Here is an 11944-nt window from a genome sequence, read left to right as displayed (position 1 = left end):
CCTCTCTGTGAGAGAAGGCTCCTCCCTGACTTGGCTTCAGGCTCAGCTGCTGTCACCAACCCAAAAGATCCGTAGAGGTGACCCCAAAAGCACTTTCTGCGATGTGCTCGGTTTGTTTGTTTACGATTGTCCTCTCTGAGCACTGCCACCTTGGCGGGAGCTGCTTGGAACGGAGCGGAGCGCGAGACCAGAGTCGGATTGAAAGCAGATATATTAACGGAGAAGCCAAAACCCATCTCGCCTGGAAGACAAGAGAGTCCCTGTGTGCTTCAGAACATGTCCAGCCTGTGAGAACATCCACACGGGGACAGTTTTAAACGGAGCGATAAATGGGCCAAACGTGCCCCCCCCCCCCCCCCCCACACACAGGGCTCCAAATGTCAGAGTTCACAGCGGGGTCAAAGTGACGCACTGGGGCGGCATGGAGCCGTGCTGATCAAACCCAAACAGGCTTTTGTGACCATGAAAGACCTTCAAAAGGTTCTCTCGCTAAACAGAGAACTTTGCCACCACCGCAGCAGCACTGTCATTTGAAAATATCTTGTCCTAAATGTCAGTAAGAGCAGCATGATGATGATGACGGCGACGGCGAATAGTTGACACTGACGGAGGGATTTGTTTTTTAATCTCAAAACACAAAAGAAAAATAGAAATAAGGGATTTGACGGCGACTCCGACAGCTGAAAGCCGTATAAATCTGGGTGTCTCTGGAGAAAAATCGGACACCCTCAATTCTGTAAGTGTGCCGTGCCAAAAAAAGTCCAAACTAAAGAGTGGCCAGCTGTCTTCTGGCCTGCTATTAAATTGCTCCTCGGATGGTGGCGATATCATTTTTTTCTCCATAGGAGCATCACACCAGGTCCCCAAACAGAGCCACCAGCTGTACAGCAAATGTGTACTGATCCATCTGGGCCCTAGCAGGCTGCGGCCTCCATCTTAAGACACGTGGGGCCGTTCACACAGGCTTTGGCTCGGGTCCGGTCCGTCCGCAGCAACACACCCCTCTCTCTCCTGCACCCACCACCACCGTGGACACCGCCCTCCCCTCCTCCCCCTTTCATTCCCCTCCATTACCGTAGTAAATGTGGAGTAGCTCGGCACCAGAGCTGTGCTTTATTCTGTCGGACCCGGGCCCGTCATCGTCCCAGTGTAATATCCCATGCATCAAAATGCGCTGGCAGTCACACAGAAGAGGTTCTGGGCCCCGATGGGAGGAGGAGGAGGAGGAGGAGGAGGAGAGGGGAGGAGGCAGGCTGAGTGCACTTGGCTTAGGGAAGACGATTGTGTTACAAAGGGGGGCAGCAGCTAGCTAAGATGGACTCGTGTGGGTGAGCCGAGCCGGGCCCGGGCCCGGGCTCAGGTTCTGTTGTTCCATACACTTAGCACTATGGTTATGTCACGCCACATCACTATATATAGAGTTATCAGTGTGAGCTGACACCATGGAGCGGGCCACGGATGAAAACAACACCCCTATGAATCCAGCGTCTGCTCCATTACCTACGCTAATAACGCTGACAGCTGAGCGGAGATGACCCCAGCCCCCTGTTTCCCCTCTCCTGTGCAGATGGCCATTAAAAGGAGAAAGTGTCCCCTCGTTTTTTTTCCAGGGAGAAGGAGAAGGTATTTAGAGCTTTTCCAAATCACTTTTTTTTTTGTGTGTTTTTGGCCCAAATTAGCTTTGCAGTGATTACAGCCTGCTGCAAATTTTAACCCCATTCTCCACAATGAGAGGAGCGATTGCAAAATCTCTCTCAGCATAAAAGCATTCAAATACTTGACGGATGAGCGTTGGTGTCACAACACAACGCTGATGTTTTTCTTATACCTACTTCAGTTATGTTTCAGATTTTTTATTTTCGTTTTTTTTTAAATTGTTTATTTTGATGTGATCACATCTGTGATTCCATCTATCATTCAACCCCATTTTCATGTCTACGAATATCCCTCTCTCTCTTTAATTTACAGGCCACACGGAAAACAAATGCAACAACGGACAGAAATCCTTTTTCGAGGGAAATCGATGAAACCCACGATGGCGTCGAAAAATAAAACAACAAAAACAATGAAATATCAGAGAAGTAAGACATCAGACCATAACCCAATCACCTATCCTCCTGTTATCCTAAGCTGTCTGAGATTCCACTATTATGGAGGAACGGTGGTGCCTGTGTGGCTGAAAGACATAAAGCAACCAGTAGGGGGGTTTGTTTTCTACCCTCCCAGTGTGCTCCGTGCCTGCCTGTGCGAGAGAAAGGACTAAAGCTGGCATGGTACTGTATTAGGCACCCCCAGAAGAATAGTGGGAGAGCAGATCGCAAAGATGAATACAAAATACACACCTACACACTCCCAGTCTGTCTCTCTCACACACATACACACACACACACACACACACCGCAGCAGCAGCATCAAAATCACAAATCACATGCCTCTGATTGTTTATGCACAAACAGTGTCTCCCTGATAGAATTGCCTAGCAGTCCTGATAGAATAGCCCACCGTGTTTAGATTCACCTGTGCCTGGAAGCGTGTCCCAAACAGAGAGGAGGGCTGGTTCCAGATCAATGAGTCTCTCTCCCACCCAAGACAACAGATAATGCAGTGTAATGAAAGAGGCGCCAAACGAGCTGAATAAATGAATGAATAAAGGAAGGGGAGAGAGGAATTCAGACGCCTACTTACCGCAGGCAAGAAAACCTCTTTTTCCAATTGTCTACTCTCTCTGCAAATTATTCTGCCTTGCATACCAATGACGACCAAAAAGTGAAGACATTTTGAAAACGTGGAGGTTCGTGTTCTACTAGTATCCTTTGTTTCGGAATCTTTCGAAGGGAAATGAGCAAATTTGAATAATTCTGTGATAAACGATGTAATAGTTTCAATAATTATTATTTTTTGGTCAATTGATTTGACAAGTCTTTAAAGAGCATGGTGCAGGTTAAAAAGAAATCTGAATTGACATTTTGGGCTCATGATTACAGTGAAAACACTCCAAAAAGACAAAGATCCCCCCCCCCCCACAGACCCCCAGGGTATAAATATGGAGGAAAAGGTGGCATTTTATAAATGGGCGTGTGACATAACAACAGGAGTGACATCACAAGAGGAGAATGTTCTGCTGGGGCTGACACACACAGGGATGCAAAGTCATGGAGAGTGAAAAAAGGTGACAGATACCAGGGCAGACATAAAACCACTCAGAAATCCTCATATTTTGGGCTGAAAAATGTGACTGTCACCTAAAGGTGACTATTTTGCATCCATGTGACATCACAAAAGGTAGTTCCATGAAATGGACCGGTGCCCCCTGCTGGTTACAAAAACTAGTCATGAAAAAAAGTTTTTTTCCCCCCAAATCCCATTGCTATATACCCCTTCCACATATTAATGCAATGTGGTCTCCAACCTGCACCATGCCCTTTAAGTATAGAGACCAAGAGCATATGCAGCTAAATCTTGTATATCCAAATCGCAGTCATCTGAATCTACCGGCTAACCGAAGGGGCCCAATGAACACAAAATGTAGCAACGTGAAAATATCTTTCAATAATTGTGTCCGATTTTTGGAATTTTTACAATTACAAACATATTCCAATGTTTGGATAAACTCTGGACTGGTATTTAAACATTATTTCAATCATCTGTATGTTCCCACTACTTGAAACTACCTCCATTCCTGATTGATTTGAAGTGGAGAGATTTTGCTGCACAAGCATGCACACATACTACTGTATATTTATGTATATTTGCAGCATTTGTGTGTGTATCCCTTTAAGACCGCGAACCGCGTCACGCGGTTCGCGGTCTTAAAGGGATACACACACAAATGAGGGATATGCACGCAAATGCTGCATCAGGTATCAATGGGTTAACCATCCGCATGCATGCAGGGATGGAGATGGATGAACACTGAGGATGCAGTTGGCAGTCAAAATATTAAAATAATTCCACCCATTTGGTGTTGTGATCCAGATACGGTACTTGTGTGCCTGAATGAGACGGGGTCAAATATTTTATTACAAACATCCCTTCACTCTCAAAAATGTATGCACCGACGATGTTTGAAAATTTTAAAATATTTCAATTTTTGTGTGAAATTTGAGTGAATTTTCCTTCACGATCTGTATATTGTATGGATGACCAGTGACGCAAAATCCTTGACTGCAACCTAAAATGGTCAACCTAAAAGCCAAATTGATTAATATTATGCTACATTATACAAAATGTTTTGGGCAATGTCCATAAAATGCACTTCCATATGAACACAGGCACTCTCTGAGCGTATGTGAAGAGCATGATTGCAGGACTGACTGCCACGGTCACAATGAAATACAAGCAAAAGTAATTTCCTACCCAGCATGTGGTTGGCCACATGAACTTGGATGTCCCATTCACTGTAGAACACCATCTGACATTTGATGCACTGGTAGGTCTTCTTCTGTACATAAGACCAAGAGGAAACAAGATATACTATAAGATAATATAATGATATACATTATTGTCACTTTTTGTCACAATTATTAGCAAGAATTATAATAATTTTTTAGAATATATAAAACAATTTTCTAGTACCGATTTAACATGATCATACAATATGACATAATACATCTACTATGGACTATTGAATCTCAGTTAACCCATTGATACCTGATGCAGCATTTGTGTGCGTATCCCTTTAAGACCGCGAACCGCGTTAACGCGGTTCGCGGTCTTAAAGGGATACGCACACAAATGAGGGATATACACGCAAATGCTGCATCAGGTATCAATGGGTTAACACAATGCCATTTACAAGTACCTCGTCGGTTTGTGAGGGGCTGGCTCTGGGCATGGGCGACACCTGGGGTGTCCGGAGCTGCCCGCTGTTGCTGTCCCCGGCATGCTCCCGATGCACCGTCTGGACGTGGTTTTGCAACTCGGCTTCAGACTCAAACTTCACGTTGCAGCTGGAGCATCGTGTCTTGGCGGCGGACAACGAGGACGTGGAGGAGGACGAAGACGACGAAGAGGCGGCTTTGCCTTTCCCCTCCCCAGGGCTGAGACTCTCCCCCTGGATCCATGTGGCTGTGGTTGTTGCTGGGGTGGTGGCTCCGCCGTGCTGCTGCTGCCGCCCTCCGTTCACCGTGGGGCTGGAGCTCTTGGAGCCAGCCGCCGTCACGACACAGGACGCACAGAGGCCGTACGGCAGCCCGTTGATGTCCAGCTTCACCAGGTCCTGTTTGGAGCGGAAATCCTTCAGGCAGGAGGCACACTTGAAGAACTTCTGGAGGTGGAGTGGCTGCTGGTTATGAGAGATGGTGCTGCGGCCGATGGGGTGGTTGGTGGACATGGTGCCCGTCTTTTGCATGTGGAAGGTGCCGTGGATCTTGAGCTCCAGAGTGGAGGTGACCGTCTGCATGCAGACCACACAGCGGAAACCTGTCAGGGAGTTCCTCAGGTCAGGGTGCATCTGGCAATGCTCCAGAAAGTCCTCCTCGCACTGAAGAGGCATCTTACAAATGCGGCAGCTGCCAGTGTCCAGACTCTTGCTATGGGTGACCTTGTGCTCCGTTAGGGTGAGCAAGGACGGGAAACGCTCCCCGCAGATGGGACACATGTAGTGTTTGACAGGCCCAAGGTGGGTCTGCATATGTTCCCTCAGCCCGGGCTCAGAGAAGAAGGTGCGCGAGCAGACGTTACACTTGTGGTTGCCCTTGATCAGCTCTGCTTTCCTTTTCATCAAGGCACTTTCCCCAGGGCGGATATTGTGGTCCCTCAGCTGGTGGTTAGTGAGGAGCGAGTCCATGGTGTAAGATGCCCCACAGATGTCACATGAGAACATGGGGTCTGCAGTGTCCACCTCTTCTTCACTTCCATCACGGCTGTTATGGGGTTCTATCACAGATCCTCCTACTGGCCCGGGACCATGGCTGTTTGTCAAGAGGCCTTGCAGCTCCACCTCCTCTTTAGCATGGCTTTCTCCACCTCCTGCAGTAGAGCCGTTGGCACCACAGTTCTGGGCCTTGCCCTCAAACACACAGTGCTTCTCCCTCAGATGCTTCTCCAACAGGACGATGGCATGGAAGGCCTTGCTGCAGAAGCGGCAGTTATACTTCTTGCTGTGGGTGGTGATGTGGCACTGCAGCTCCACCTCGGTGCCAAAGGACTCCCCGCAGAAGATGCAGCGGTGGGCGCGACCCTGGTTCTCCAGATGGCTGTGTTTGACGTGCAGCTGCAGGTCCGTCTCGTGTCTGAAGTCCCAATTGCAGGAGGTGCATCTGTACACCTTCTTCTCATTGCTGTGCTTCACGGCCAGGTGGAGCTGCGTGGACACCTTGGAGTCAAACACTTCCTGGCACAACGTGCACCGGAAAAACACAAAGGTATGCATGTCAAGTAGGTGCTTCTGTAGGTCGTCCACCGAGGTGAACTGCTTGTCACAGCTCTCGCAGATGTAGTACGTGGAGGTAATGGTGAAGTGGACTGTCACGTGCTTAAGCAAGGACTCTTGGTTGGGGAACTCTTTGTTGCACTGTGGGCAGGTGAGCTGAGGCTGCAGGCCGTCCAGGTGAGTTTTGAGGTGAGTCTGGAAAAGGTCCAGGCTGGTGTACTTGGCCCCGCATTGGTTGCAGATGAACTCACTGGTGTTGCGCGAGGCCAAGCCGCTTTGCTTCAGCAAGGCCGTGTGTTCCACAGATATCGGAGAACAGGGGCTGAGGGTGCGTAGGGATTTCTTTCCATTGTTGATGTAGTTCAGTGCCAGCGGAATGTTCTTATGGTTCTCCTTGATGTGCTTGTTGAGCTTCAGAACACTGTTGAATATGGGGGAATTGGTGCAGTAGGAACAGGAGTAGACCTCGACAATAGGCTCCTTGGGAGTTACAGCCAGGGGGGAGTCAAAGCGCAGGCTTCCCCCATCACAGTGAGTCTGACGGACATGCTCCTCCAAGGTGCCCTCTGTCAAGAACCCCATGAAGCACTGGGGGCAGAAGAAGGCGTTGCTCTCCTTGGCCACAGGGCTGGGAAAGCCATGAGAGCAGCGGATGTGTTCCTGCAGGGAGTTGAGGTCATTTGACACCTCAGGGCAGAAGTTACATTGAAGCAGGGCATCAGGCAAGCTGGCGAGCAGGGCCGCGTGGTCCTCTGCATTGTGGACCTGCTTCAGGTGTTCATTTAGATTGAAGAGAGACGGCAGAACCTCCAGACAAAACTGGCAAGTGTGCGCCTGCTCTGGTTTGTCTAGATGCATGGTTCGCAGGTGAATCTGAAGCACCGCCAAGCTGGAGAACACCTGCTTGTTGCAGTAGATGCAACTGTAGGAGATCTTAGGCTGTTTGGAGGAACGTCCTCCCATGTCCGACGTGTGCTGGGCGGCCCTCTTCCTCCTCCCCCTCGCCTTGGGCACAGGCGGGGCCGTCTCCACCATGGTGGAGCTGTCGACGGAGAGGTTAGAGTCAGGAGTGGTGCTGGAGACGGAGGTGTAGCCCACCGTCAGTAGAGAGGGGCTGTTGCTGTGGTTACTCGACTCAGGGAGCTGGTGGATGTCCATGTGAGCGTAGAGGTCCTCGACAGAGAGGAAGTGCTCGGAGCAGATGGCGCACGTGTGGCCCTTCCTGTCGCGGCTGTGGGCCTGGTCGATGTGGGTCAGCAGGGTGCCCTCGTCGCTGAAGGGCTCGTGGCAGTAGATGCACTGCAGGGTGGCGCCCAGGCCCCCGTCCTCCGACGGCGAGCACTCGGGGTGGCACTCGGCGATGTGCCTCTGGAGCTCTTCGGGGACGTCGAAGCCCTCCTCGCATCGGCTGCATTTGCGGGTCTCTTTCGACTTCCACTCGTCGGCTCGACCCGAGCCGCCGCCATCTTTGCCCCGTTCGTGCACTTGCATGTGGCCGTGGAGCGAGCTGGAGGAGAGGAAGCCTCGCCGGCACACGGGGCACTTGTGGGGTTTGTTGGAGGCGTGGGTCTTCATGTGGATCTTCAGGTGGTCACTGCGGGAGAAGGCCGAGTCGCACTCTCCACAGTGGTACTTCTTGTCGCCGGTGTGCAGCTTCACGTGTCGGTCTCGGCTGCGCTTGTGTTTGAACAGGCGACTGCAGAAGGTGCAGCTGAAAGGGAGCTTGTCGCCGTGGCTCTGCTCGTGGCGCTTGAGGAAGCTCAGGCGACTGAAGGACTTGTCACAGAACTGGCACGGGTACGGCAGGCCGGGCCCGCCTTCCTCCTCGCCGAAGTCATAGTCCTCGCAGTGTCCCGGAGACGTCTGGTCCTTACTGGAGGGAGATGACGCAGGCCAAGAACACGAAGGGTCATCCTCGAGATCGGCACCGTCTGCAGAAAGGCCAGCAGAGGGAGACAGAGGGAGTGAGAGAGAGAAGGTGGGAGAGTGTGAAAGTGGAGGAGAAGAGTGGATCAAGGGGAAGTCAGGGGGGGGGGGGTAGGGAGGGAGGGAGAGAGAGAGAGAGAGAGAGAGATAAGTGTTTAGTCAGACTGTATTAGCAACTCATTTGTCTTCACTCTGTTGAAGAGAAAAGGTGGGGCCACTGTGGTATTAATCGTCATGGTAATTATAAAGGTAATGGTGTACGAATTTAAGATTTCTTTTGCGACTTAGACCTCATTCTTCTCCGCCAGAAACAATGCCTCTCCTTAGGTGTTATCTAAAAAAGTTACATTTAAATATGCAATTTAAAGTGTAATTAGGGAACGGGGGAAAAATGGAAATGCTTTTACGACAATTAACCTTGTATGTGGCCGTGTAATGGCTTAGCCCACTGTGACTCAAAATGCAATCTCTTTGACATTTAAAACACCAGCGCACACAAGACAATGGGTGTGTGCGTTAAGACGTAAGCCCGGTGTGAGGTAAATTGGAACATTTATATTATTCTTCTTGAACAATTACCGTCATATTTTTTGAAAAATAAAGAGGCCTTAAAATGACCTTTAAAGAAAGAATGAGGTGGAAAAGCAGCAGTTCAACGAGGCTAAAAGGGAAGATTAAATGCACAATTTAAACCCCGCCTATGCATCGCCTTTAGCATCCGTCCACTGCAAAATAGATGAGTTCCATGAAACATGGAACCTCTCAGCACATCAGTCAATACATATCAGATTAGACAATATACATTATTATCATATTTGTCAGCGTGGCTTGAGCTGCTAAGCCGTGAGGCAGCCCATACTGGATGGATGGAATGTGCCATGTGCTGACGTAGGGGGGGTGGCAGGGAAACGGATAGGGGAAGAGAACAGAGCAGTTAACTACCTCACTCAAGGACAAGCAGGTGCAGAGAATGTACACACACGGAACATCACATCGGACGGGACAATACAGCCCTCCATTCCTATTACAATGCCTTTAATGTGTCCCCATTCAAACCACTTCACTCGCCGACATTCCGACACTCCGACACTGCTGGACCGTAACAGTGATGTGAATGGAAAACACCACGGCAACACTTTCCAACAGGTTCAAAAGGTTACAGAGCACTTCTTCCTCGCTGGCAAACTCTAAGTGCTGTGAACTTCCTTACCTAAATAAAACAACGTAATCCCAACCACCCTCCCTCCTCGCCCCCCCGAACAAAAAAATGTGTCAAAAGGCCAAAACTTTGGAATGGGAAAAACAAGAGGAAACGTCCGAGATTTATGGGAGGGACGAAGGAAAGGCATCAAGCTCTTTTCCAGGATCTAACCTCTGCAGTTTCTCCTTCAGCTGACAAATCCAAGTCTCTCCCTCTCTCTCTCTCTCTCCCTCTCTCTCTTTCTGTTGTTTTTGCTGAGGAGATCTGCCCTTTGTCAGGATAACATGCCCTCACCGAGCACTTACCCCCATCAGGGCCCTATCTCCAGGAAACAGATGGGGTCGGAGGCCATTCCCCTGCCCCTCTTCCAAACTGCTGAAAGCGCCACATTGAGGGCCCACCTCCACACCGTGGCCCCTCCAGGAAACCTCCCACCACCCTCCCTGGCAAGGCGCCCACTCTGCGCGCACGCGCACACGCACGCACACACACACGCACACGCACACACACACACACACACACACACACACACACACATCTCACTCAAGGAGCAAACCTTGCCTGATTTACTCGCTCTATCTATCATGTCTCAATGTCTCTCTCTCTCTCTCTCCCTCTCTCTCTCCCTCCCTGGTTGGAGGGAGGGAGAGAGAGAGGATGGGTGACTCAATGCTTTGCCCTCCTCCACAGAGGGGGCGGTATCTGCCCTCTCTCACACACAGCCTCGCAGGGTACTGTACGGTAGAAGAAGACGAGTGCATGAAGGATGACCTCAGTCAATGCCTCACAGTCAAACATGTTGGCTTGGAGACAATAGTATAAAACAAACAAAACAAATGAGCCTGTATACGAGGCTAAATGAAATTCTACTGGATTGAATGACGGCGATGCCTTTGCCTTGAGACGTTAGTAAAGCTGTCAAAACAACCTCAGTGCAGTTTTTTTCCCCTTCATATCTGATGTATATGATGTATTTTTGTGCCTCGACTCCAATAAGCCAGATACATACATTCACATCTGCGGGGATAAGTGGAAGTCAGCCTATAGTAACCGCTAGGGATGTCACAATATATCGTCCCACGATATATCGCGATATCAAAACGTGACAATATGTATCGTTGAGATGAAATCTCATATCGCGAGAAAAAGAAGCTGAACATGGTGGCACTGATCTGCGTCTGATTGCATGCTCGCTCTCCTTTTCATTGCTTTGTTTGAACAGACGAGGGACGTTACAGACGCGGAGGATGAAAATGGTGAAATGACTCAAATTAGCGTGGAGGATACCCGCTCAACTTACATATCGATCGCAAAAAAATATTGTTAAAATATCGTATCGTTATCGTGAACCCAATATCGTGTATCGTATCGTATCGTGAACTGATCGTGACACCCCTAGTAACCGGTGTATGAATGGACCACAGCTTGAGGTCAGCTGACAGAAGCTTCATTGAATTAACACGCTTAAAACACAAACATCTAAATGGGCTAAATATACAACAGCAAAACAGCTGTGTTGATTATTGGGGTTTGTGAAATATTCTAGAAGCTGTTCTATGTAAATAATACATCTTCAGGGTCCTCTCAATCACAGTTTTAAACAGGTGGCTGCTAACTCTTCCTAGCATTACTGTGATGGCTATGAATACTGAAAAATACTGAAAAAAGTGTATCCCATCTGGTTTCAGGCTTTCAGAGGTCGAATTGAGGTACAATTTGGGGTCCCCTAGCCTGCCTGTCCCATATATTGAGACTTATCTGCAGTTTCTCTCTCTCTCTCTCTCTCACACACACACACACACACACACACACACACACACACACACACACACACACACACACACACTCGGGAACATAGACATGCACACAAGAAAGTATGCATGCACCACCAGTGTTGGGCAAGTTACTCAGAAAATGTTGTAAGTTACTTATTGCTCGTTTAAAATGTTATAACATTACTTATTGCTTGGTATCAAAAGTAATTAGTTACATTACTTGTTACATTACTATATTACTGTCGCTACCCCCCCCCCCCATTCCAAAAAAGTGACGTACAACCTGTTTGGTCAGGTCCTTTTAGAAGTGAATCCACTTTATTGTAACAATAATTACAGGAGTCAACAATCAGCAGCCAAACTGCATCTTTTTGTATTCATTTGCATCCCTATAGGCCAAAAAAGGAATTGCGTTCTGGCAACGCAAAAGTCTTGCACCGCCAGACCCCTCTCCACACTTGTCTCCGCGCTGTGCCAACAGCACAGGAGGAAGTGCAGTCATTTACTTGGATTAGTAACTGTAATCTAATTACCGATTTGGAAATTGGAAACCCCTTAACAGTACTAGTTACTGGGGAAAGTAATCAAATTACAAGTAACATGTTACTTTACTAATGTGCACCCAGACATATATGTCCACCTAGAGTAGTACACAGATACAGACACATG

The 11944-nt window shown here is 48.8% G+C and overlaps 1 protein-coding gene across 1 annotated transcript in view; it reads right to left on the bottom strand.

The window, feature by feature from the left end:
• Positions 1–11944, bottom strand: part of znf521 (zinc finger protein 521) — a gene marked incomplete at both ends in the record, with an annotated part of 81098 nt that overhangs the window by 5466 nt on the left and 63688 nt on the right. The window contains 3 exons of the mRNA XM_083659756.1: positions 125–241; positions 4357–4441; positions 4802–8304. Of these exons, the coding sequence (XP_083515882.1) occupies positions 125–241; positions 4357–4441; positions 4802–8304 (3705 nt within the window). The remainder of the gene's footprint in view (positions 1–124; positions 242–4356; positions 4442–4801; positions 8305–11944) is intronic.

The sequence above is a fragment of the Poromitra crassiceps genome (assembly GCF_964638095.1).
Source record: "Poromitra crassiceps genome assembly, chromosome: 23".
NCBI lineage: Eukaryota > Metazoa > Chordata > Actinopteri > Beryciformes > Melamphaidae > Poromitra > Poromitra crassiceps.
The sequence above is the reverse complement of the archived record's forward strand: the minus strand, read 5'-3'. Positions and strand labels throughout refer to the sequence as shown.